Here is a 27412-nt window from a genome sequence, read left to right on the forward strand (position 1 = left end):
AAAAAGATTTTCTTACCTTGTAAATGAGCCTTCTGCATGGAAGGACCATCTGGGCTGCTCACAAGAAGCCCAGGTACCTCTAATGTTTTGGCACTTCAACTTCTCTGCTGCAGTTGGCACCTGCTCTCCAGTCCAATGATTCACTAGCATAAGAAGTGCTTCTAGGTTGGTTGTTAACCCAGCTAGAACAAAGCCAGGGTGGGCTTCCAATTTGGGAGGTGGGAGCTGCTACCCTGCCAATTGACTCTTCTGTGTAAGACTAAAATGTTTATCTAGTGCCTAGAATTACCTGTACTATGCAGAGGACTGTGGCTTGCAGAGTGTACTCTTCTACAGCTGAAGGCAGACTTCCCCCCCACCCCACGCACTTAAAATAACATGCAAAGGTGTATTGTAAGTTCCAGGTTACTACCTGGGCAGATCTCGTCTGCCGAAGCAGACTTTCTTGACTCATAAGTAGGGCCCTACCAAATTCATGGCCATGAAAAATGCGTCATGGACTGTGAAATCTGGTCTTTTCTCTGCTTTTACCCTATACTATACAGATTTCATGGGGGAGACCAGGGTTTCTCAAATTGGGGAGATTCTGACCCAAAAGGGAGTTGCAGGGGGGTCGCAAGGTTATTTTGGGGGGGGGGGGGTCGTGGTATTGCTACCCTTCTACACTTCCTCCAGAACTGGGCGGTTGGATAGCAGTGGCTGTTGGCTGGGTGCCCAGCTCTGAAGGCAGCGCCCCGCCAGCAGCAGCGCAGAAGTAAGGGTGGCAATACCATACCATGCCATCCTTGTGGCAGTCTTCAGACCTGGGATCCCGGCCAGCAGTTGCTGCCCTCCAGCTGCCCCGCTCTGAAGGCAGCAGCGCAGAAGTTTTGCAACCCCCTCCTCCGCACAACTCCTTTTGGGTCAGGACCCCTACAATTACAACACAATGAAATTTCAGATTTAAATAGCTGAAATCCTGAAACTTACGATTTTTAAATTCTAGGTCTGTAAAATTGACCAAAATGGACTGGTAGGGCCCTCCTCCTAAGCTTCCTTCTCAAAGAGGAGAAAGGAGACACACTCTAGCTATCTAATCAAGTCAAAGGTATTTTTTCACCCTATCCAGTCCCTTTGAAGAGCACTATTTCAAAATATTCCGCGTCCTAGGCAAATACAATGACATTGTCATACCTTGGATGTGGCTAGGGCAAAGGACCTTCCTGGGAGAAGTAAGGTCGCAGCAGAAAGTAATAGTGAATTTTCTGGTTCTCATGAAAGTTGGGCTGAACTATGCATTGCTTTATGCAAACTCAGAAAGGTTTGAAGGTATGCTGTCTTAACTTAGATGGAATATATGGGCCCAAAGAGTCCAAGGTGTTGACATGATCCTGTTATTGTCCAACACTGAAAAAGGTTTGGATATAGAGAGACCTTAGCCTGCTTGTTGCCATAGTAACACACGGTTAAATCTTTTTTTACGGTTTCTTTTCCCATTAGCTGTAGTTTTTTACACTGAGAAACCACTTGTTTTGACTTTTTTTTTTTTTTTTAAGAGAGTGGTAAAGATACTAATAACTGTCCTTTTTGGGTGGGGAAAGAGAAATTAGTTGAAATGGGCTGTTACAGTCCAATCCTGTTTTCTAAAAGACCAAACAAGATAAACACCCACGAGCAAGGAAAGAGAAGAACTGCAAAGATAGAAAATGCAGCTTCTGTCCCGGATGTGGACTCACTAGTAACCTCGCTGCTGGAAAAACCCAGGTATAGTATGTGATATCAGCCACTCCAAGACCTGGTACACCTGTACCAGCATCAGGCTGTTTAGGGCATTGCTTTTAGCTGCCTTTCTCATCACAGGCTTACAGCAGTGTTGCAAAATAGTCTTGACTGGCTAAGCCAGACTCCTGTTAGAGGGATAGGAAAGAGAAGTTATGGCAGAACTGTCTGCAGAACAAGGTCAAACTCTCACACTGGGGTGACTGGCTGAGACACTGTCTTTACTGTCCTTGTGCATCTTGAGGCATGAAGGATCAGATTCGAAGAGGGACTTTTAATAGCTAGAGGTGCTTGATCCTTTAGCATCCAAAAAGCTGTCCTGGGGAAAGCACCAAGATCTAAAATGAGGCAGTGCTGGGCTTGCCATTGGTAACTCTACCTTCGCTTAGGTATGCTCTGAAAACGTTCTTCTGGTCTTTAATGGGGTGCTAATTCCTTTAACAGGCAAAACCTGTTGCTTGGGCTGAAGGAGGAGATTCCTTAGAATGATGTTTCTCTCGTATTTTGAGAGGGATAAGGCTTCTTTTAGGGCTAGCTGAGGACTGACTGACCGGCATAGGCTGGAGCATGAGTAGGATATCTGCTATTTGTCTTCACCTCTTGGAGGACCTGTGGAGAGTACAGCTGGTTACTTTACCTGCTGGGGAAGGCCTGCGGCTGCCTGTTCCAGCTGAAGAATGTTGGAGATCTGTTGCTTTGTTGCCATTGCCTATCGCAGGATGCCCAAGGGGGTGTAGTTGGAAGATTGCTGAATATGGTGACCATTTGCCAGGAGGGAGCCTCTGGTGAGTCAGCCAATCACCTCAGTGTGTACAGGATCCTGCCCAGTGGGTGACCGTGGACAGAAAATGACACTTTGCCTAATGCTGTAAAATAGCTGCTTCTTGTAGCCGTTTCAGGTACCTCCTTGCTAGCTGATGTAGGAGATCACTGCTGGGGTGTTTGGTCCGGATCATCGCTCCTCTCCCCAGCAAGGCTAGTACCCCCGTATGGTTTTTTCTTTTTTCAGCACTGATGTAACTGCCTGGAGCCCCAGTAGAATTGTGTATGTGGGAACCTCTCATGAGCGCCAAGACCCTGTGCCAAATGGGATTGTAGGGTTACTGGCTTTTTAGGGTGGCTTCTGTTTTCAGTCCAGAGAAGTCCTTGAGATGGGAAGTGGTCTCCCCTCCAGAAGTACATGGAGTCTTCTCTCCACTTGGAGCCTTGTCTAGCTGTCGGGAAGTTGGAGCCTTGCCTGCACCCTCCATTCTTTGAGGGTGAGTGGGGGGAGGGCCATCTCTACAAAGGAGACCTGACTCCCAGCATCTGAGACCTTTTGTTGGTCCAGAGGACATGTGACACCAAGCTATGCCATCAACATCAATGCTGTCTGCACCCCTCCTGAGATGGTTGTCCTCAGCTGACTCAGAAGTTGGGAAGGGAGCAGCTCTCCCTTCCTGTCGCTGGCTGCAAAGACCAACCCTGGGAAGAGGCCTGCCAATTTGTGGATGGACTCCTTGGCTCCGGGTGGATGTGGGGCTTTCATTAGTCAGTCTTCTGGACGTAGAGTCCTCTAACATCCTCTTTGCCAAAGAGCTCCTGCTACTACTGCAGCCCATGTGACATCCTCAGAGCCATACAGAGGGGTGTGTGTGTGTGTGTGTGTGTGTGTGTGTGTGTGTGTGGACCTAGAGACTTTGGCTGGGAGGGTAAAGAACAGATGGTGGAAGTTAGTGTGTGTGGAAGGAGAAATGGCAGAGGGGAATGGGGCCGATCCCTTAAGTTTGTGACTCATGCTTTTTTTTCTCCCCTTATGACCACAATGAGGAACAGATCTTGGCCTCTCATTTTTGTGTGAGTGTTGCAGGATTTGGGTCACTGGGTGGCATTTTTGGTTATGTTGCAAGTGGTGGATCCAAAAAGTGTGGGGCCTGGGACTGCAGAGGAGGTGGGGTTTCAAAAAGTCAACCAAAGGGGATTATTTTTTAACACCATAGCATACTCTTTCTGACCCCAAACTTTCCAGAGAACATCTACACTGGGCTGAGGTGTGGCATATCAAGTTTCAAGGGGATTGGCTGCTTTTTGGGAAAGCTGTGGGTAGGAGGTTTGAGAATCAGGCTAATCATGGGAAGCTCACTTCAACTATTGAGCGTCTCTGGTGCATCATAACAATATCCCTGTTGTTTATTGATGACCCTGCTTTCTCTAGTGTATAAATAGAAGGCTCTAAAGCCTGCTAATCTGGCACCTTTCACCAGTTCTAAATGCATTTAAATAGTCTGGGTTTCTTACTTGGGGTTAAAGCAATAATTTATGTACCTAAGTGATTCAAGGCGCAACCAACTTTTGCAATGACGTAACAAGTTAATGGAGTCTGCATTCTCCCCCTCCCCACAATGAAAGTGACCAACACTCCCAAAAGAGACAGTTGAAGGGGAAAAGTAATCATTAACCCATCACTTGCAGGTCAGTGCGTATTGTGTCAAGTTGCCTTGCAATTTTTAACGCATTGTCACTAACTGGTCAAAAGGTGACATACTGTGAATTTTAAAAAGCATATATAGTACAGCCTTCAGTTTGTGAATGGATTTATAGATACATTGGAAGCCTGTCTGAGAGGATTAAACTAATCTAAAACTGCAGTATTAGATTAAGATGTTCACCAGAAAGCCACTTAACCTCCACTAGAATAGACCACTTAATGCAATGATGAACATCTTTCAAGTAGACTCTAACCCTGGCAAGGAGTAAAGTCTCCTCAAATGATAAGAGTGTTCAGAAGACAACATGCATTGTTAATGATAAAGCAAGAATTCTGCAGTGATATGTGATGTCATCATGAGGGCTGTATCCTACAGCTGTGAGATCAAAGACCTGCAGTGGAGCAGGAAGAGAAATCCTAAATGGATATCACTCTTTAACAGCCCAACACTAGGTAAACAAAGTAACATCAGGGGTATGATGAAGTGAATTACATTAGATTTCATTATCCTAAAGCCTGGTAGATGCACAATGTGTGTCCCTTTATTGGGTGGGGATGTGATTCTTTTAGTGATATGGTAATACGAGTTTAAATCCTAGTGCAGTTATAGCAGTATGATAGTCCCTTGTACTGGTTAGCTTCCATAAAGGAAGAAGGATAAGCTTTATACCCGTGTAAGTGCATCCGTGCTGTGGAGGTTGCACCACTTTAACTATACCACTATAGCTAATGTGCTGCCACTTTGGGATGAAGGCACAAGGCCCAACACCGAGCTGCTCGGAACTTCCTTAAAAGCCATCTAAACCTATCCTGCTTGAGGGCTCTGCAAATTTGGGCTAGAGGGCCTTTGACCTCTAGGTTCCTGGTTCAGATCCTGCCCAGGTTGTTAATGTCTGGAAGGTGTTACTATCTGACTGGTTTTTGAGGGGGGCCTATGTGAAATTAATTTAGCCTTGTTCATGAATCTGGTTGCTGGCCCACCAACACTGTAATGGGCACCCCTTTTTGGCAATCTCCCAGTCCAGACTTGGCTTCCTTCGCCGCCAGCTGAGGGGCGGGTTGGTAGAGTAGTGCATAGAGGCTTGCACTGCCACTTCCTGCTCTGTATTTGTTCTGCAGATAATTTTCATAAATGGATTTCCCTTTGAATGTGTTTTCTTCCACCCTTGCATAAAGGCTTGGCATAGGTCATTCCAGCTCTTTGGAATGGGAGTGTTAAAATCTTAAATTGCATTGTCTTTTCTAAAACCTTTTCTAATTAAAATTCTTGAGAGTTAAATGAAATATAAACGAAGAACACAGACTAAAGTTACAGCCAACTCACTGTTATGATATCACTTAAGCTTTGACCTTAAGGTTACCACAATGTCAGGGTTGCTTAGTGGGGTGGGTTGTATCTAGATTATGAGCAAGGCCTGTGAAATTGATGCAAGATATTACCCAGTCACAAGCTTCAACTAATGAGGAACTGAAACAATGAGCAATTTAGTGTGTGACGTTACTGTGGACGATGATGAAAGACCAATCTTTGAAAAGTATAAAGGAACAGTAATCTCATCACCCGCAAACCCCAGCAAATGAAATAGAGACTGGGTTGAGCAAGTTTGGATGATTGGTCTGTCCTGAGTATTGTATCATGCTAGCTTAAAACCAACAAATTTTAAAGTAAATTAGATGCTTTACAGGGCCTCTCCTCCAAATGATATAGCTTTTTAAAAAGTGATGGGTTCACCATGCTCGAGTGGGTAACTAGGTTTATTCCTCTTCTACTTCCTCCCCATATGTAACCACCTGGGCCGGCCCATGGTAACATTTGCAGAAGAATCTAAGGGTAGTGGTATGGTAATACTAGTTATGGACACTCTACTGGCGTAGTCCTGTGGTGTAGGCTGCAACTACACTGCACAAGGGGTTTTTCTGTAGGTGTAGAAACCCCATCTCCCCGAGTGATGTTCGCTACGTCGATGGAAGTGTTCTTCTGTCCATGTAGCTGTCTACATGCTGGGGGTTAGGTCGGTCAGAGGGGTGTAGTTTTTTTTTTTCACATCCCTAACCGATATAACTATGCCAGTGTAACTTAAGTGTAGACCAAGCCTCTATCCCACTTTCCAAAGGGACTTGAGAGTCTGTTTTATTGAAAATCAATGAAACTTAGGCGTGGTCTACACTTAACTTATACTGGCATAGCTATGATGGTCAGGGGTGTAAAAAAATACCACCACCCCAAACACTCCCCAGCCCCATAGCTAGGCCAACAGAACCCCCATTACAGACACAGCTGTGCTGACAGAAGAGGGTGGGGAGGTGGTGGTACTACACTAGCAGAAAAACGCCTTCTGTTGGTGTAGACTGCATCTATGCTGCAGGGCTATGCTGCCATAGACTCTAGCCTTAGCCTCTACTAAGTCACTGAAGATGAGCTGTAGACTCCTAAATCATAGGCACTTTTGAAAATGTTACCTCCGGGCTTCTTTGTACAGAGGTTGCCTTAAAGTTTCAAGTGCCTCTTTCTTCCTCTTTTATGATTGCCCTGCCCTTGTGGTCTTGTCACCTTCTATTGGGCCTACACACATTAGCCTGGTTAGTGATGTCACTGCTTTCGAACTGCCTCCTCTGCAGCATTCTGTTTATTCTTTTAAGATTAAATTAGCACCTGTTTACCTGTTCTATCACCTGCCCATTCACGGATGCAAAAATCCTCAACTGTCAAAAGTTAGATTAAAAATAAATCGCTGAGTATGACAGACATGCCTCACATTCATCTGGGCTTATTGCTCAGTTAGGTCAGTGGTAGTTTTTCATACACGCTTTGCTTAGCTACTGATATTAATGCAATATTGTGTTTCAGTGAATTAATTATGCAACATTCTGGGGATGGGAGTTGGAAGCAATATTTAAAGATTATAGTTCATCCTTTAAAAAAAATGGGAGCCTAAAGATAGGCAGGTTAGTCTGTTTATGCATCTGAATCGATGGCCTGATACTCAGAAATGAAGCCAATGGTAGTTTCAAATCAAGTTTTTGGCATCTCATGTTCTCCTTTTATAGCTCTTAAGGGAGGACCAACATGCATATGCAGAAACCAAAGTCAGTGTAAGACAAAATATGGGTATTATGATATCAGAACTAAGCTATGGGGAAGACTACACAGTCCCTGTTTGCACTCCACATCCAAACCCAGAACATCCTCAAATTAATCTGTGCAAAAAATGCCAAGTCTGTAAGCATCATTCCACCTGTAAGGAAAACCCCACCCATGAAATCACATTGGCAGTCATTGCTATGTAAAATATTTTAAGCGCATGGCAACTTTCTGAGATGCCACTTGCAAATGGGCACTCATATTTTTAGGTATTTCTATTTCTTTCACAGATGTATGAAACTGGGGGCCCTGTCTTTTATACTCTCTACTCTGAATCTAAAACTGTTTTTTCCTCCCTAGGTCATTCCTTTCTGTGATCTTGTCCTCAGGCATATGAACATTCTCCCCTTCCACCCCCACCCCACCCCCAGGCAACTGTCTTAAAATGTTCCTTATCAAAGTTATTTGTGGGTTACAATAGTCTTGACTTTTAATTTCTACTTCTATAAGATTCTCTCTTCTTGTGATTGGGTGTGTCAGCAGTTGTATTACACTTGCTCTAAAGAAGTTTATTGCCACTGGAATGAGGTACAGTACACTTTGGGTCTGGCTAGAGGTAATGGATATGCTACTGTGTGAGAGATCAAAGTCCACATCCTATCTTGCCTTTTAATCTCTGGGGCAGGTACAAGTACCGCTGATGTGCCATTTTGGAAGGTGGGGGATAATGTTCCATGCAACTACTATAGTGTGTATTATTGGAGGATGTGGGATAGGCAGTGCTCCAGAGGGATGTTAATTATTGCCCTAGGCTGGAAGGTGCAGCAAGGTACCGGTCATGACAGAAGGAGGAACAGGACTGTTCTAGGGTGGAGTGCTGTACCTTGCTCTGAGGTGTTTCATGACAATCTAATCCAACCCTCTGTTTATGATTAAAGAAACACTGCCAGTGTCTCTAGACCCAAAAATATAACTTTAATGAGAATAAATCTCATGCTGCCTACCTACTTTATATATCAGATACAGCCAATCCAGTCACATGCTTCAATGTGGAAGCAGTTCTCCCCAAGAATCAGGAAGGATATTTCCCCCTTCTATGCAGCACTACGCAATTGCTTATGTGAATTATGGTTTTTCCCCCTTCATCTTTCTCTGAAGTGCGAGAGATTGTCTTACAAGGTTGGGTCTAAACATCTCTCATTTATATTCAGAGTTGTAGGAAGACCCAGTCATTGAAGTGGAAGATATGGGAATGCTGAATGAGAGATCCTCTTGGAGGAAGTGACAGAAGGAAAGGAGTCTTTGGGGGAAGAGCAACAGGTGATCCTTTTTTGCTTTGCAGCGAATTGGCTGAATGGTGCACATTGTAGATACACTCCCTAGTCTGGGAAATGCATATAGATGGTGGTGGTTTCCATATGCTAAATTACATTTATCATGCACCTCCGGCTACTTTACCTGCACTCTGCTCCTTAATCCATCTCCATTGGGACTACTGCTAATATCCCAGTGCATGGCGTCTTCAAATACCTACTGTATTAAAAATAAATCCTACCAGCTATAGAACTTTTTTTTTTCTACTGAGAAAGGACCTCCTCCCTACCCCACGCCATTCCACTCCACCCCCGAAAAGTCACACTGGAATGAGATGCATTTAGTCCTGCCCCAGTGCCAGGTGTAGGGTCCAAGAGTGGGTGGAGGTGGGGAACTAAAATGGCTAGTTTATACAAGTGAAAAGGGGAAGTTCCCAGTTTGCCTATGAGGTGGGCAGCACTATTTGTCTGTAGCTCTGAAATATGGAATATCATGAGCTAGCAGAACTTCTTAAAATAACATTACATATAGAAAGCAACAGAGCGTCCTGTGGCACCTTTAAGACTAACAGAAGTATTGGGATCATAAGCTTTTGTGGGTAAGAACCTCACTTCTTCAGATGCCATCTGAAGAAGTGAGGTTCTTACCCACGAAAGCTTATGCTCCCAATACTTGTTAGTCTTAAAGGTGCCACAGGACGCTCTGTTGCTTTTTACAGATTCAGACTAACACGGCTACCCCTCTGATGCATTACATATAGAAGTTACTCCAGGTTGTTTTCAGAGGTGGACGGCTAACAAAAGGAGTCTCACTAAAATATTTAAAGACTAACCATTTTTAAAGAGTCACTGAACAGGTGGCAGATCCAGGATAGGTGTGTGGGCTCTGTTAGGCCTTGTTTGGGATGACCAGCATAACTCTCTTGACTGTCTCCCTTGGAGTATGTGGCTATTCCCAATGTATGCCAATAAAAGATACAATACCTTTATCTCCATGTCTTGTGTTTACTTCTCTACTTCCTGCTCTTTTAGAACTGCAGACTGCAGCTAGTATTCTAGTCCAAGACACAGATTACAAAACTATGAGAACCTTTATTATGAATCTTTAACAGTATCATATATTTTAAGCATCACATTTAATGGGGCCGAATCTACATACATTAGAATGATCACAACCATACAGAGTTTCTTTATTTTGTTAGCTTTTTCTCCTTTTCCTTCACTTTCTCAATCTTCTTTTCCTGACAGCGGATCATTGAAGACATTGCTGAAAATAGCATTGAGAAAAGATCACTTGAATGCTGTGTATTGCTAGATCATGTTGAGCAGAAAACAACTCAAGCTTCAGGTTTTGACAGCTGCAGTTTATACAGCCAGCCAGCACATTATACAGGCAAAGCTCTGTGCTTGCTATGCCCTTAAGAAAACAAATGTGGCTTCCACTTTAGTAGGCTGATGTTTTAGTACACAAAATAGGCCTAATAATAAATGGATATTACCTCGGCTTGACTATACAGCTGTTTCATTTGGACCCAATGGCCTGAATTAATTACTGTAAGAAAATAAATGGGCACAACTCTATTGATTTCAAAGTTAGTTGTATGGGTTGTATTGAAATTGATTGAATTTTAAGTGACTTTGGGCCAATGTTTGTAAGGTGGAGTTTGTTCTAATGTGCATATGAGGGGTTATTTTTGTTCTGTATCTTTTATACAGCTGTTGTATAATACATTACTGTTACAGAAAACGTGCTGGTGTATAAAGTGAAGTTAAATGAGAGCAAATACTGAAGGGCCTTTGAAGTCAATGGAGATATGACCATTTATATGAGCTGGCCCAAACTTTTCCCTACTTGGTTTTTATTTTATATAAATAATTTTGTTAGAGTTTTATCAAACAAATTCCCATCATTCATGACTTTCACATAAGAATTATATGATGTGTGGAAGCATTCATTTTCCAGGTCCATAAGCACAGAAGGGAAGGGGAAAGGGAAGATAATCAGAAAGTGGAGTAAGAAAAAATGCTGATGACAAAAGGAATTCCAGCACCCAGTAGTCTGCAGTCACTGAAGTTGATAGGAGTTTAGCTGGTTTCAGTGGGAGTGGAAGCAGAATCAGGCCCTAATATGTCAGCTGTGATTAGTGGGCTGGCTGAGATTGCAGTATTTCCCTGTTTTTAGAATAAGGAATAGCTGTGGAGGATCAGCTATGGTTGTGTGGTCACAGTTGGTAAACTCTGATTTTCTTTTTAAATGAAGACTTCTACAAACAGAATAGCTTTCAATTTCCATGGAGTGTCAACAGCTCTTTAAAAATCCCATTTAATTGGTCACAGCAGTACATGACTGCACCCCTGAACAGCTGCCATGTTTGAAAGATTTAGGATCTCAGAGCTCATTAGAGTTAAGGGGCTGAGTACAGTACATTGTGGAGTTAATCTGTTTATTCTCCTAGGAGCTGGATAATGTGGAAGTGGCTATTAGTAAATTGGACACATCTAAACTGACAGGAATGGACAACTGTGGCCAGAGCTATGGTATGTACCACAAAGAGACAGTGGAGATCCAGTACATTTTAAAAGAAATACTAGTGATTTCAATAGAATAAATTCCAGTACCTTGGTTTTTCATCTGTAATGTTTCCACCAGGTTTTGTAGGTTTTCCATCTTGTTCTGTAGCTGCCTGCATGTGCTCCCACTGGTTTCCACAGGCTGAGAAGCTATTGAGAAAATGATTAGTCACTATACTATTAGAGGTACAAAAATACATTATCTAACTAGTTGTCTTTTATATAGGAACCTTCAAATTAGAGTGAAAATTAGTTCTAAAATAAAGATTTCAAACAAATAGGACTACTTTGAATGTCAAAGAGAAAATAAATGAGATGACAAGATGATAAACATCAGTTTTTGTAATTAATCATATTTCTATTTCAACCAAGCCAAATTTTTAAATGCTATGTGGTTGCATGGAGGGGGAAGGAGGAAAAAGTACTTGTGCATAGCATTTTTCATTAGTAGATCTCAGAGCTCTTTACACAAGAGGTCAGTATCATTATCCCTATTTTATAGATGGGGAAACGGAGACACAAGTGAAGTGACTTGCCCAAGGTCATCTAAGAAGCCAGTAGCAGACATGGTGACAGAAGCCAGGTCTTCTCAGTCCCTGTACAGTGCTCCATCCACTAGGCCACACTGCCTCTGATTGACTGAATACTGATGTTCAGAAATAGAGTTGAAATGTAAGGATGTAATAGCAATAAACAAATTAGCAGCTGGCCTGTCTGGGATTCAGTTTGATCAGCAGGTGGACTATGGACTAGCCCAATTTAGCAGGTATAATGGCACATGCAAATCAATGCTGTACAATTGCACAATCATAGTCAGTTTCACACTGCAGCTGGCACCAGGGGTAAACCACTTCTGGTCAGGAGCTGCACCATTTGTATCTGCTGCTGATTCTAAATGAAGATGGGAAAAGGACAGGTAGATTGAGGGGGGGCAGAGACACAGGCACCCAGCTAAATAGAAAAAGCATGGACTGTAGAACTTTTCATCTCTAGGTTACAGGTTTGAACTGAGCCAGGGCTGGCAGTGACTGAAAGTCATCAATGTCATCTGGCTGTCTAATGGTCTGTGTGAAATAAGTTGGTGGGTTATGTGCAATTGCAACTGCAGAGATGTTGACCCCACAAAATTCATCATTACGCTTGCAACTAATTACTTCCTGAGCTGAGAAGCCCCATCAGCGTTAAGGCACATTGGTGGCGGAAGCTTGTGCTGTTCTGTAGATAAATGGGCTTGCATTTGCCTGACTGTCCCCGGCCGTGAGCGTGGAAGTGTCATGTGCACTTCATTCTGCTTACGTGCACCCTTCTCCTAGTTTTTAAACCAACAATAAGCATGCGAAGTCTTGCAGGGTCAGCCCACTAGTGTGTGTTTCGTTGCTGCAGAGCCAGGCAGCCTGCCAGCAGGCGCACAGCAACGTGAGCACTCAGCGCAAGGATGCGAGCCCAGCACAGCTATTTTTGCTAGGGCTCCTTAGAAAACAGAGAGGAAAAAGCCAGAGGTTTTCCAGCTGTAAAAGATAAAAACAACTGAGTGGGAAATGCTATTGTCAGGCTCCTAAAGGGAATTACAAACAGAGTAAGAAGAAAATGTAATAACTAGCATGTAGCTGGGTATCACTCCAAAGATTAGTCTTGATCTATTTATCACTGATGGCCCTTTTTTAGGGACTTTTTGATACTCGATTAATAAAGGTTTCAGAGTAGCAGCCGTGTTAGTCTGTATCCGCAAAAAGAACAGGAGTACTTGTGGCACCTTAGAGACTAATAAATTTGTGCCACAAGTACTCCTGTTCTTTTTGTAGATTAATAAAGTACTCCAGGCAACCTGAGCCACTGGCAAGTGGCTGGTACACTGGTGTTAAAATACACACCCTTCTACCAGTAGAGTGGTGGGATGGAAAAGTTTGTTACTTTTACCTAAGGTTTTATATATATGAGAGAGATGTGGTTACATCAGTGTTTCCACTAGTCCTTGGCGTTTCTCAATTCTTACCATAGCAAATACCCTGACTATCGCAAATACCGAGATTAGGTAACTGCACATTTTATTTAATTAAACCAAAAACTTGTCAGTTGCCTTATCTAACTAGTAGGGGGCTCCATGGGTGAACTACCTATGCTTTTCCAAACTAGTTAGGGTCATTTCTGGGCAGGAGGATTTAGATCTGTTCTACAAGCCATTCGTTTGGCCAAATCCTGAAAGCCTTTTTGCTCAGTCCTTAGTTAGGCAAAATTCCCACTGACTACAATGGGATTGTGAAGGAATGAATGTATCCTTATTGCCAGACAGAAGAGGGATTAAATCCCTTCACCGCGTAGGAGAAAAGAGCCTGCTTTGTCTCATAGCTTCCAGGCCTAGAGAAAAGAATCCTCCAGTTCTGGCCATTAAGATGTAGCTATAAAGGACCTAGCTAGACATCAGTCCTGGTGGTGCTTGATCTGTAAAAAGGTTATGTCCCTTTGGGATTTGCCTTGATGACAACTCATGATGATAAAGATGAGATGTTTTGGGCTGGTTGGAAGATGCTGCGCTTTCTCCAGGGACTAGGAAGAATAGAAAGGACTTGCAGTGAAGAGGAAGGTGAGGGTGGCTGGGTGGTGTTGGTGGCCTGAGGTCAGATTAGATGAACTGGCCTTAAACTTGATGACTATGACTTGGAACTGGTTGCCCTGCAACCAAGGAGTCAACTTTTGTGTGTGTGTGTGTGTGTTCTCCCCTGATGAAAGAAGAATCATTTGCTTTTATCTCCTTGCCAAAAGGGAGAACCAGGGCTGCTTTCAAAAAAACCCAAATAGCCCAACGACAACACACTTACCAAAGGAGACCCCTTCTTTTCCCACCTCCCTGTAAGGAAGAGCTGTTTGCTTATCTCCTACTGAGGAAGCACTAAGACTGTCTACCTGCAACAACAGGAATTTGCCCAAACTGTTCCCTGCCTGATGGAGAAAAGGCACCTGTTTGTTTGAATTACCTTTTCGGTACTTTTTTCCCCCTCTTCAAGTGATCAGTGACTCCTTTCTTCCCAGGAATGTGGCAGCAAATCTCTTGTATGGAGTTTTGATTGGGTAATGACTTCACACTCTAGCCCTTCGTAAATTGTATATTCTGATTTAATAAGGGAAGGTCGAGCCTTCCAGAATTTTTAATGCTGTAGTTGATTTTGAAATACATTTATCTCCCTTTCTCTATGTTCTGCGTTGTCAAGTACTAGTTTAGTTTTAGAAGCACTTTACAGTTTATACAGTATGTATATACAACCAGAGTGGCATTTTTACAAGCACTCAATGTTGGTCTAACTCTGCTGCCATTGAAATCAATGGGCATTGACTTGAATGGTTAGGCCAACACAGAATGCTTTTGAAAATCTCACCCTCATTGTTTTCTTTCAGTTTTGTTAATGTTCTGGTAACTTCTCGTGCAGCTTTAATGGGATATGGTATTTTTCTTCACTTTCCATCCTAAACTGGTATATAGTGTTAATCATAGACACTGTTAAACAGCTGCTGTGATACACATCAGAGTTTATACAATACAGGAGGAGAAATATTTGTCTTAATATGGATTGTCACAATGCGGCACTTCCTAAATGTGGAAGTATTTTGTCTTTTAAATGCATGCAGTGTGAAGTGAGAAAATCAGTAATAACGGAGATGGATTTCAGTAGGGCAAGCAGGTTTGCGAACTCTAGAACACAGCTTTAAAATGGAACATCAAATTCATTGGAACAAATGTGCATCATGGAATTACACTTACAAGAACTGGGAGTGAAGGAGACATCTGTGTAAAAAGAAAAGGCCAATAATGTAATTTTGAGAGTCACCACTACTTTTATTGAGTGAAAGGGGAGAATTTAAATTGGGGGACGGGGTCTGGGGCTTGCCCTGCTCTGGCGCTCTAGCCGGAGAGCAGGGTTGGGGGCTGTTTCATGTGGCTCCCGGAAGCCGCGGCATGGTCCCCCTCCGGTTCCTACATGCTCCAATGGCCCCCTCCAGCGCTCCAATGGGAGCTGCAGGGGTGGTACCTGCAGACGGAGCAGTGTGCAGAGCTGCCTGTCCGCGCCCCTGTGTAGGAGCCGGAGAAGGGACATGCCGCTGCTTCCGGGAGCCGCTTGCAGTAAGCGCCGCCCAGAGCCTACACCCCTGAGCCTCTCCCCATGCCTCAACCCCCTGCCCCAGCCCTGATCTCCCTCCCACCCTCCAAACCCCTTGATCCCAGCCCAGAGCACCCTTGTGCACCCCAAACCCCTCATCCCCAGCCCCACCCCACAGCCTGCACCCCCAGCTGGAGCCCGCACTCCCGCACCCCATGCCTCAGCCCGGAGCCCCCTTTTGCACCCTGAACGCCTCATTTCTGGCCGCACCCACAGCCAGAGCCCTCATCCCCTCCCGCACCCCAACCCCAATTTTCTGAGCATTCGTGGCCCGCCATACAATTTTTATTCCCAGATGTGGCTCTCGGGCCAAAAAGTTTGCCCAGCCCTGATTTAAATAATTATATATTAAAAAGGAAACATGAAAATAAATATATTTCTGAACATTTAAAAACGTTACCCTCATGGACCACATAACACAACATCTGTGTATGGTGGTGTAACTCCACTGGTCTCTATAGAATTACAGTTGGGATGAATTTAGCCTTTTGTTTGTAATTCACTACAGTAGTGACTAGGGGAGAGAAAAAAGCCAGCAGAGTCCTCTTGATTGGAAGAAGGGGCCATACTTACTTTTCCGGGCAGTTGTAGCTTCTGGTGAGCTACTCTTCCTCAAAGATGGTCTATGGTCTGCTGAGGTACTAGGGACAGCCTTCAGGTCATCTAGCGGAGCAGTTAACAGTGAGTGCACTGGAGACCTATCTTTGCATCTCTCCTCCTGGGAGAACTTCTTTGCGGAAGAGGCATAACGAGGAGCGGCAGTGAAGATGGATGGACTTGCTAGAAAATTGACACAGTGCAATTTGAATAAATGCTCATATTCTACCCTTAATGCGAGTACTGCTATGCAATCATTTCATAACCCTGTTCTCTTCATTGCATTCTTTGATCCTTCCCATTTTCCATCAGCAGCCAACACAGCAGCACCTACCCTCTATCTAAGAGAACAGAGTATAACTTCTTTGCAAGTCACGTGCAGTATTGATGCAATGATTGTCAACTGGAAGATAGCTTGTACCTTTTCCCTAGAGGAGTATGGCCAAGTGTATTTCTGCTGACTACTTGTGTCTGGCACCCTTGGAGAAGCACCTGATTTTCAACAATTCAGACAGGAGTTTCAAGGTTGCTCACCAACCCAGTTCTTGCTCTACCTTCTGTCTAGCTACTTAGGAGAAGGCTTAGGACAATATTTTCAAAGTTGGGTGCCCAAAATTTATATGGAGGCATCTAAATAAAAATGACCTGATTGTAAGAGGTGCTGAGTATCCCTTACTCCAAATGAAGTCAATGGGAGGTGCCATTACTCAGCACCTCTGAAAATCAGGTCACTTATTTAGTTACCCAAATATGGAATTAGAAGCCTAAATGTAGGCACCCAAGTTCGAAAATGTTGCTTTGTAACTAGGTAAGACCACTACTGTTAACAAATACCTGTTATGGAAATTTATTTTGTCAAGTGGAAGATATTCATGGGGAAAACCATAATAAACATGGTAATTTGCTGAAATCGCTCTAGAACTGGGAAAATAGCTAACTGGAAAGCCCTCCTCATCTTTTCAATTCTTAGTACATGTGCTGATGTCACTCTCGAGCTGAGCTATGAACAATAAAACGCATATGATGCAGCACTGTGCTAAGTGCTTTAGAGATTTTGTAAAAGGTTCCTGCTAAGAGACACTTGTAAAACTTACCTATGAAAATACACTTGTTTCCTGTCTCTATACAATTCTGCTCTGTGCCAAGCCATGCCTACTTGAAACATGCATTCTTTAGTGCAGCCAGTGAAAACTCACCAGTGGGTGTGAAAGACAAGGTAGCAGTTTGGTCCTCAAGATCCGAAACATGTAAAGTTAAAGGCTCCCTGCAAGCAAAATAATGGCAAGACTAGCATTCCATTCTGAAAGTGCCAGGCTGAGATTTCGCTAGAGTAGCTAATCCCCACAATGAGAAAGTGAAGAGTTTGCATGCATTCTAGAACTCTCATAAACATACATGAAAGGTAAATGGTGTATACAGGGTTCAAATGGGCTTACTTGGAGGGATGAAAGAACCATTACGGCATTCTTGTGCTCAGGCATTTAATTCTCATGCAATTTTTAGCATAATGTTAAAGCTAATGGTCCAGCCTCATGCCTGGGTGTAGGTCAGTCCATCACTGGGGAAAGCTGTAATGTGGCCACAACCTCTCTTCCCACAGAGGAACGCTGGGGCGTGAGAAAGTGTAGCCCAGCAGAGGGCGATGTTGGCTGGAGAGGAGGGGATGCCTACGGTGCTGGGAGATGTCAAAATGTACCACATTCAGTGAGCTGCCCCATATAGATATTTACGTGCAGGAGCGCCGCCAGCTTTCTTGCCGCCCTAGGCGGCGGAAGGTCCCGCCCCCGAAATACCGCCCCCGACAGAGGCGGCGGAAGGTCCCGCCCCCAAAATACCGCCAATGACCTGGGCGGCCGAAGATCCGGCCGCCGCGGTCGCCGCCCCCCAAATGTTAGTGCCCTAGGCGACCGCGGCACCTAATGGGTTGCGCTGGCCCTGTTTACGTGTCCTCCATAAACATAGTATCCGAGAGTCTCTACTGATGACTTGACTGCAACTTAAAGCTGCAGGCCCCCAGCTATGTCACTACCACAATTTGAGTGCTTAGTGCCAGCTGAGATCAATTTAAGTTTTTCCACTGACATCAATGGGCTCTGGATCAGGCTCTTGTACAATATGGGGATTTCTGACTTTCGTATAGGTTCATATCTTTAGAATACTGGGTGTAGTATGTTATATAAAAGGGTTAACATATATAATTGCAGTCAGTCCACAGAACGGAAACAAAACAAATAGAATAGTAAGGAAAACACATCACACAAGCTCTACCGTGAGAGTAACCAGTGGGCTAAACCTTGAAGTCCTTGCTTAGGTTTTACTCCAGTCTTAATTCCCAGGGAGAGTTTTGCCTGCATAAGGATGGAGTAAAGACTAAGGTGCTGATCTTGCAGCGGGTTCCATGTGAACTGACTTCTGTGCCCATGAGGGCCCTGCTGAAGTCAGGCAAAGATAGGGGTTGGTCTACAATGGAGCTTCATTAGATTGGCTGGAGCTTTGCCTGGGTACAGGGAGTCTGCCCACACAAAACAAATCGCAGGAGCAGGGTCTTACTGCGGACTTTAGGGTTAAACCCAGTCGGAAATACAATTACCAGAGCTGTGCAGTAATCTTGCTGTAGAATTCATACTGTTAGTGGGGAGGATTGCACAGAGGCTAAAGGAGTAGAACTCCAGCAGAGTGACATAAATAGGTGATGATGCTAACACAACAAAACATTGACATGAAAAGCTTATTTCAACATTTATGCGCCAGCTACTTCAGTGCTTTGGCTATTGGCAGCATTTGAGTAATAATCCTTTCCCATGTAACAGTGCTAGTGTATAAATAGTACATGCAGTAGTTGTTTTAATTCAGGCATACATTTTATGAAAGGACAACGTAACACTGGTGGTGGTTCCATACGTGTGTCATAATGTTCTATGTAAGCAGTAATGACAAGCATTCTGTTTAAGATAAATTTACTATACACAGTGGTGGGCTACATGCATTCCTGGTGTAACAGCCCTGGATTTACTCCTTGCTGTCTGTGGCATAGTGTATTTGATATAGAACTGTTCAGGTTCACATCTAGGTATGCTTTCCTGCTTTTGATTCTTCCTTGTTTGAGAAATGTTATCTTACTAAGTAATAAGGCAGGTAGCATGCTATGAGACAGTGAGATCAACATGCATGCTCTGATGTTGGGGTTACATGAAGTATAGATATGTAGCAGTTCAATTGCAATACACACATTAAAAACAACAAAGTGGCTGGGTTTTTTTTGTACTCATGCATATTTATATTCACTGATCATTTTATCAAATAATAACCTACTGCTAGTTATTTTCTCTTGACCTTTTGACAAAGACAGGTTATTTTATGGCAGCAAAAAAGGAAAAATTGAGGGAAAACTACTGCTTTGTCACAGAAAATAGGTTGATGAATCTGGCCGGAAGGCTTTACAAAGATAAAAACATAGCCTATAAACCAGCACTGAGAGTTTTAATTCAGTGGCAATGCATGGTGAATATTAGAACAGAGAAAGCAGATGATCGCTGGTAATTAGTAACAATGGTCAATGATGGGATATTAAAAGTTACTACAGAGAACATTTTCCGGAGGGTCTGGCTGGAGAATCTTGCCCGCATGCTCGGGGTTCAGCTGATCGCCATATTTGGGGTCGGGAAGGAATTTTCCTCCAGGGTAGATTGGCAGAGGCCCTGGAGGTTTTTCGCCTTCCTCCGCAGCATGGGGCAGGGGTCGCTTGCTGGAGGATTCTCTGCGACTTGAAGTCTTTAAATCATGATTTGGGGACTTCAACAGCTGAGTCAAGGGAGAGAATTATTCCAGGAGTGGGTGGGTCAGCTTTTGTGGCCTGCATCATGCGGGAGGTCAGACTAGATGATCATAATGGTCCCTTCTGACCTTAAAGTCTATGAGTCTATGATTGCATCAGTCATTTCATAGGATGATTCAGTGTATAGATTGAGAACTGATTTACTGTATTACTAATGTCAACTGAAAAATAAGGGGTTTGTTTAGCAAATGGTGTGGTAAGAAGGACTGGTACATACCTTCCAACCAGTGTCTGGAAAACTAGATCAGATAACCTTGCTATCTGATATTATTATTCAAGAATGTTATTTGAAAGGAAAGTTCCTTCATTGTTTTTTCTCTCAGCTATGATTTAGGGCTAGATTCCAATGTCCTATGTCATGCTGAATAGTACCTTACTCTGCAAACAGTCCCATTTTAAGTCAACGGGACCACTTGTCGAGTAAGGTATCACGTAACATGAGGAGGGATATCAGAATCTGGCCCTAAATAGATTTCTGGAAATATGAAATTGGTTCATGATTTCTGGATTCCCCCAGTTTTCTGGCTTTCTGTGTCTCGGTGCTAACATACTAATGCTCTGATTTTCAGAGATGCAGAGCTCCTGCTGATTTAAATGGGATTTGTAGCATATCTGAAATTCAGGTCATTAGTGCCTGACATTTTAAGTCTACAACAAGCACTTTTGGGGCCTATTTCTACAGCAGAATCACCATGAGGAGCCGCTAGTCCACACTAACAACCATCATTTAAATATCATTGCAGCAACTTCATAATTCCACACAGGCTTTAATGGGACTCATTTATTCCTGGTGTGGTGGCACTGATTTTAGTGGGGTTGAACCAGCACTGATTTGGCCTGATCATATTTGTTACGCTCTTTCTAAGAAGCATCCTGACAGTGCTTCACAAATAATACAGCATTGAAAAGCACAGGAATAACTCAATTTAACAAATCCTTCACATCCTAGAAAATAAATAACAAAGAGATAGTGAGATCAACATGCATGCTCTGATGGTGTTGGGGTTACACACAGGGAGTTCAGTGAAGTGACATCACTTCTCACCTGCTGAAAGTATCCTGCCCCAAGCTGCCTTCAGGAGCGGAGTCTCTCACGGCAGCATCTCTGTATGAAAAGACATAGGCCAGTTAGAAACCCATGAAGCATTACCATCAGGATTGCTAGATTTCCCAGGATTCCCAAGATGCAGCAGTACACATTCAGATATGAAGAAAAAATTGCTAAAATGTTATTTGCATTCATCCAGACGTTTACACATTATAACGGAAGTTGGGGGACCGTCACAGGTTGGCTGCCCTTTGTGGCTAGGTCTACACTGCAGCTGGGATGAGCTTCCCAGTGGGGATAGACAGAGAAGCTAGCTCTGCTTGAGCCAGCATGTGGCCACAGCGGCATGGACAGCAGCTCGGGCGAGGCACCCAAGTGCAAACCTACCTGACCTTCTGGATCCATACTTGGGCAGGTAGCCCAAACCATCACCTGCGTCACCCTGGCCATACTGCCATTTTTAGTATGCTAGTTTGAGCAGAGCTCCCACGTCTACCCACCCGTGCTGGGAAGCATGCTCCCTACTGCAGTGTAGACATACCCTTGGGTTCAACCATGCCAGTGACCTAGCAGCTATCTGTCAGCTGGTCCTGATTTGGCAACTTAATTATACCTAGTGACCCCAGCTGTGAAAGGGTCAGGAAGAGACTCGATAAGGAGGATGGAGAACTCAGTTAGGGAGGACCTAGGCGGAGCCAGGGGAAAACAGACTGAAGAAGGCAATAGGGACAGAATTAATCCCTGTGGCAGGGCCTAGAAAAGGGGAAAGGTACAGAGAGGCAGTCCTGGAGGGGGCTGGCATTCTGGCAGAGCAAACAGGAACTGGGAGGACCTATGGAGAAGCCAGAGGCCTGGGAACCAGCGGAGAGGCTGTGTTAAGCACAGGCCACAGGGAAGCAGCACCAGGGGCTTTGAGGTTGAGGCTGTTTAATATGGGGTCTCTGGGCTAGAGCCCACCTTCAAGACCTGAGGAAGAGGTGTACAACCCCAACATAAGACTACTGAGCCCAGGATGAGGCTGAGGACTGAGCCTAAAGGCTGGGATGAGGAGTAGCCCAAGTGAGGGAAGCAGGATCTCTGATGTTGGGACATTTTTGGTCTTTAGTTGTACTTCTGTCATCCTGGAAGGGGTCTGGACTAGAAAGGACTTAGTCGGAGAGCTGACTCACAGACAGAATCAGGCCACTGCAGGGCCAAAGAGGTGACTGATGGGGGCACTAGAGGTGAAGACCCCGCAGGGCCTTGACCTGATGCCAGAAGTGCTATGATGGTGAATTCAACTGCTTACAGGCACCCTTAACATTTCCTCTTTCCACATGTAGCTACCTCTCAGGGCTTTGTGGGTGGATAGTGATAGAGTATGGAACCCACTGTCCTTCTCATTGTCAGCAAGGTTATAGCACGGACTGATTTTTCACAATAGCTGCTTTGGAAACTATTAATAGGTTCCATCCCTGAACTTGGTATTTCCCAGCGCTTCCTTCCCTGGTTACAGCCTCACAAACCTGCCTGCAGCCAGGGCTTTGTATGGGGAGTGGGGGCATGGCAACATGCGGAGCCTGGGCCCCCAGTGCCAGGGCAGGGCACAGCCCAGAGAGCGTGAAGGAAAGGTACTATGCAGTGGAGTCTACTGTATTCAGCTCATATTTCATCCAATGATATCCGATAACTCCCATGGATTACAACTCCCATAGTATGAATTCCTGCCTTTTCCCAATCTGGTCTCACGTATCAGTCACTGTAATGGTCTTATTGCACAGACGTGTAGGGTTAGATTGTGGAGCACGCATCTGGGTCAATTTCCAGAACCTACCAAGGACACGGATTGATTTAAAGTGTCAGGTTTGGGAGGTTTCTTGGCTGTGACCTAGAGAAGCAAATGTTGGTTGATTTAATTTTGGAGCTTCACAGAAACACTCCCTTTCCATCACCAGCTCTGCTACCATGATCGCTTCCAGGCCGCAAGCCCATTCTATCAGGTATTTTACTCATAAAGCACCACCTCCTCTCCATCAAGACCCTGGAGGAGAAAACCATCCACATAAATAAAAGCTTTCCTGCAATCCAAATCTTCAACAAGTCAGTTCCGTCCCAGCTGGAGAGAAGCATATTGTTCCATCTGTCCATATGTCCTTTTTCTTCCTACATCAAAAGCTCTGTATTCAATTAATGTAACTTCTCTAGAAAAGGAGCCACATTCACTCCCAGGGATTTCTGTAATGTCCTGAGGATGACACCTTCAGATTCTTTATTGGGGTTTGAAACAATCAAAAAAGAGATTGCAGGCTTTGCACTGCGCCTGGAGCATATTGGAAAAGGGTTTGGGGAGTTTAATCAGTATTGTATGAATACCTATGAGGTGCAGACCTGATCAATAGAGCTCACAGATATGTATCATGCTAATGTATCTCAGTGCTTTGATATTAAAAGAACTTCCAGTCACCTGGAACACAATACCAGGGATTTTCTTCACCATCTTAAAACCTACCTTGCTAATCAACTCTACTGCCATTGTTTCCCAAAAGCTAGTCCCTCTGGTTTTACTGCATTCAGGGATTCCCAGACCAGAAGAGACCTCTGTGGACATCTAGGTATAACACAGGCCATAGACTTTCCCAAAATAATTTCTAGAACGTATCTTTTAGAAAAACATCCAATCTTGAGTTTAAAATGGTCAGTGATACAGAATCCACCATTGGTAAATTGTTCCAATGGTTAATTACTCTCATAATTAAAAATTTACACCTTATTTTCAGTCTGAATTTGTCTAGCTTCAGCTTCCAGCCATTGGATCATGTTGTACCTTTCTCTGCTAGATTGAAAAGCTCATTATTAAATATTTGTTCCCCATGTAGGTACTGAATCTAGTCATCCTTTAACCTTCTCTTTGTTAAGCTAAATAGATTGAGTTCCTTGAGTCTATCACTATAAGGCAGGTTTTCTAAGCCTTTAATGATTCTTTTGGCTCTTTTCTGAACCCTCTCCAATTTATCTACATCCTTCTTGAATTGTGGGCACCAGAACTGGACACGGCATTCCAGCAGTGGTTGGACCTGTGCCATACACAGACGTATACTTTAGCTGTATTAAAATACACATTGTTTGTTTGTGCCGTTTTCCAAGCGATCCAGATCACTGTGAATCAGTGACCTGTACTCTTCATTATTTACCACTCCTCCAATTTTTGTTTCATTTGCAAAATTTATCAGTGATGATTTTATATTTTTTTTCCAGGTCATTGATAAAGTTAAATACCATAGGGCCAAGAACTGATCCCTCTGAGACCCCCACAGGAAACACACCTGCTTGATAACAATTCCCCATTTACAGTTACATTCTAAGACCTATCAGTTATCCAGTTTAATCCATTTAATGTGTGCCATGTTAATCTTATATGGTTCTGTTTTTTTCATAAAAATATAATGCAGTACCAAGTCAAACATCTTAGAGAAGTCTATGAGGTTAACACTATTACCTTTATCAAACAAATGTATATTCTCATAAAAAAATCAAGCTAGTCTGACAGGATCTATTTTCTATAAAACCATGTTGATTGGCATAAATTACATTACTCTCTCATTTTTTTATTAAGTCCCATGTCAGCTGCTCCATTATCTTGCCTGGGATTGATGTCAGGCGACCAAGCCTATAATTACCTGGATCATCTCGTTTACCCTTTTTAAAAATTGGCACAACATTAGCTTTCCTTTAGTCTTCTGGAACTTCCTCATTGTTCCAAGACTTATTGAAAACCAATATGAATGGTTCAGTGAGCTTATCAGCCAGGTCTTTTGAACTTCTTGGAAGCAAGTTATCTGGACCTACTGATTTTAAAATGTTTAGTAACTTCTATTTAACATCCTCCAGAGAAACAAGTAGACTAATTCCTGGATTATTGGTAAAAGTCTGGGACATTCTTGGTCAAATGACAACGTTTCTTACTTGCTGTATATATCCTGTCGCAAGCTGCATGTGACAGCAGATTCTCTACTTGCAGCATCTCTGTATGGGAAAAATGTACCACAGTTAACAATATCAAGAAAAGCACTACGATGAGGACTGGCAGATATAGTCATTTTCTGAGGGATAATTAGTTCTGGAAAGGATTCTCCAGTCCTCATGTCAACTCACATGGGGAACACAGTATCACACAGGAGAGAGAAAACAGTAGGCAAATCTTTCCAAAGAAACTGTTCCTTACAAAATGTCAAAGATTCACCAGTCCTTTTGCTAGACGTTGAAAACCATTTCTTGAACTCACGGCTGAATTAGCAACACAGAAAACAATGGCTTATCTCACTTCCATCATAAAGATATAATACAGACAAACATTATAATCCAGACATTGGCAATTCAGCACTGTTGATTGCCCTGTGTTCTGAAACATTCTTCTCTTGTTAGGACTAGGGCCCTACCAAATTCATGGCCGTGAAAAACACATCACAGACCATGAAATCTGGTCTCCCCCTGTGAAATCTCATCTTCTGTGTGATTTTACCCTATACTATACAGATTTCAGGGGGATTTCTCAAATTGGGGGTTCTGACCCAAAAGGGAGTTGCTGGGGGGTTGCTGTATTGTCACCCTTTCTTCTACGCTGCCTTCAGAGTTGGGCGGCCAGAGAGCGGCAGCTGTTGGCTGGGTGCCCAGCTATGAAGGCAGTGCCCTGCCAGCAGCAGCACAGAAGTAAGGGTGGCAATACCATACCATGCCTTCCTTACTTCTGTGCTGGTGCTGACTCTGCCTTCAGAGCTGGGCTTCTGGCCAGCAGCTGCCACTGGCCAGCTGCCCAGCTCTGAAAGCAGCAACGCCGCCAGGAGCAGCACAGAAGTAAGTGTAGCAGAACTGCAACTGCCCTACAATAACCTTGCGACCCCCCGCCCCCAACTCCTTTTTGGGTCAGGACCCCTACAATTACAACACCGTAAAATTTCAGATTTAAATAGCTGAAATCATGAAATTTAATATTTTTAAAATCCTATGACCGTGAAATTGACCAAAATGGACCATGCATTTGGTAGGGCCCTCGTTATGACTGTCGAGACTCTCAAAAAGTTTGATGTTGATTTCTGGTTCAATAAAAAACAGCTACTCAACCAAAACAGTAAAAAGCATGTTTGGTATATGAGACTGATCTGACAAAACCCCAATTTTACATACAATGGGAGATAAATAATTCTTGAAATAAAGCATATATTCTAATGCAAAGTCATGAATGATGTTAATCTTTACAAACTCTCTATTTTTGGATCCGGAGCATCAGGCTTTTACAAGTGATGCTGGTTTTGATATTTTGTTTAACATGATCTATGAAGTCATTTTAGTGTGCGAAGAGAAACCATTCGCCTGTCTCCCACATGACAGGATACTTCCATAATACAGCAGAAGGGGGTTCACAAATGATCTTAAAATCTGAAATGCTTAGATGGAAAGTAAATAAACAAGACATCACGGGGGTGCAAATGATGCAGTCATTTTCTAGTTCCACTACCATCATAGCCATATATCATCCTCAGCCTGTGATATGGATTCATTAGACCATGACGCAGATACCTTGCCGATCTTTTTAATTTGGGCCACCATTCTCCTTCTGCACTCTTATAAGCAACCACTACTCCTCTCCCAGAAAGCAGCTTATCAATAAGGGCTGTTGCATGAGCAATATGGCTAATCTCTCTGGATACCTTGAGTCCACTCCTAAATCCAGGTTTCCTGTACAACTGTATCCTGCACTGCCCCCAAAGCACTTGAGTGGCCAGATTTTAGTTTCCGAAGGCTATATACGTCCAGAGTAGTTTACACTTTTCTTACATTGTGTTTCTCAAGGTGGCTAAAGGTAACTCTCTCCTGCCATTGCTGTCACTCTTACTGAGAACCATGGAGGGGATCTCATCAATCGTACTTCTTAATTCCTGGAGAAGCCGCTTTAAATCTCGCAGTGGGTCCTCCTTCACAATGCCTGGCTTGGGTGGCATCTGAATTAAATAGTCATTTATAAAAGAAATGTTTAAAATGGCATTTTGCTTTCCAGAACCTATATATACCCAGCTAAAGACAGACATTTCTCTTTTGTTCTTAGTTATTAGATTTTTTTTAACTCTATTTTAGTGGAAGCTATCTAGAGGTTTGACCATGAAAATTTGATCATTATCAAAATACTTTATAAGAGGTGAATATACTATGTAAGTTAATAAGCTGTCTCTCTTTCAGAATATTGTAAAGAAAATCATAACGTGATTATACACCGTACTGGATATAGATGTACATTTTTATATACATATACAAATACTATGTTCAAAAAACATTATTAAGGTTGCAAAGTTAAGCACTCAAAAGTTAGGAAATGCAACCTTAATTCAGCCCCCCTGGTGCATATGCATTGTAAAGCAGTCTTTAATTACATGATCACATACTATATTTTCCACAGGACCTCCATCTCATTCAGCGTACATGATGCACAGTCCTCACTCAATGAAAATTAAGTTACATTCAATATTTATTAAATTTTATTAAATTCAATATTTTGTTTTCTCCCGATTGTTCAATGGGTGGCCCTAGGCCTTATTTAGTGAACCCTATTCAAACCCGGC

At 43.3% G+C, this 27412-nt stretch overlaps 1 protein-coding gene across 1 annotated transcript in view; it reads right to left on the bottom strand.

Annotated features, from left to right (window-relative positions):
* Positions 1-9810: 9810 nt before the first annotated feature.
* The window catches only part of CCDC158 (coiled-coil domain containing 158), a 54316-nt gene continuing 36714 nt past the window's right edge, over positions 9811-27412 (bottom strand). Inside the window, exons 18-24 of the mRNA XM_065405655.1 lie at positions 26634-26797; positions 24765-24824; positions 20820-20879; positions 17136-17203; positions 15916-16122; positions 11240-11341; positions 9811-9887 (exon numbers count right to left, since the gene is read on the bottom strand). Of these exons, the coding sequence (XP_065261727.1) occupies positions 9811-9887; positions 11240-11341; positions 15916-16122; positions 17136-17203; positions 20820-20879; positions 24765-24824; positions 26634-26797 (738 nt within the window). The remainder of the gene's footprint in view (positions 9888-11239; positions 11342-15915; positions 16123-17135; positions 17204-20819; positions 20880-24764; positions 24825-26633; positions 26798-27412) is intronic.

This window comes from Emys orbicularis, chromosome 5, assembly GCF_028017835.1.
Source record: "Emys orbicularis isolate rEmyOrb1 chromosome 5, rEmyOrb1.hap1, whole genome shotgun sequence".
NCBI classification, from domain to species: domain Eukaryota; kingdom Metazoa; phylum Chordata; order Testudines; family Emydidae; genus Emys; species Emys orbicularis.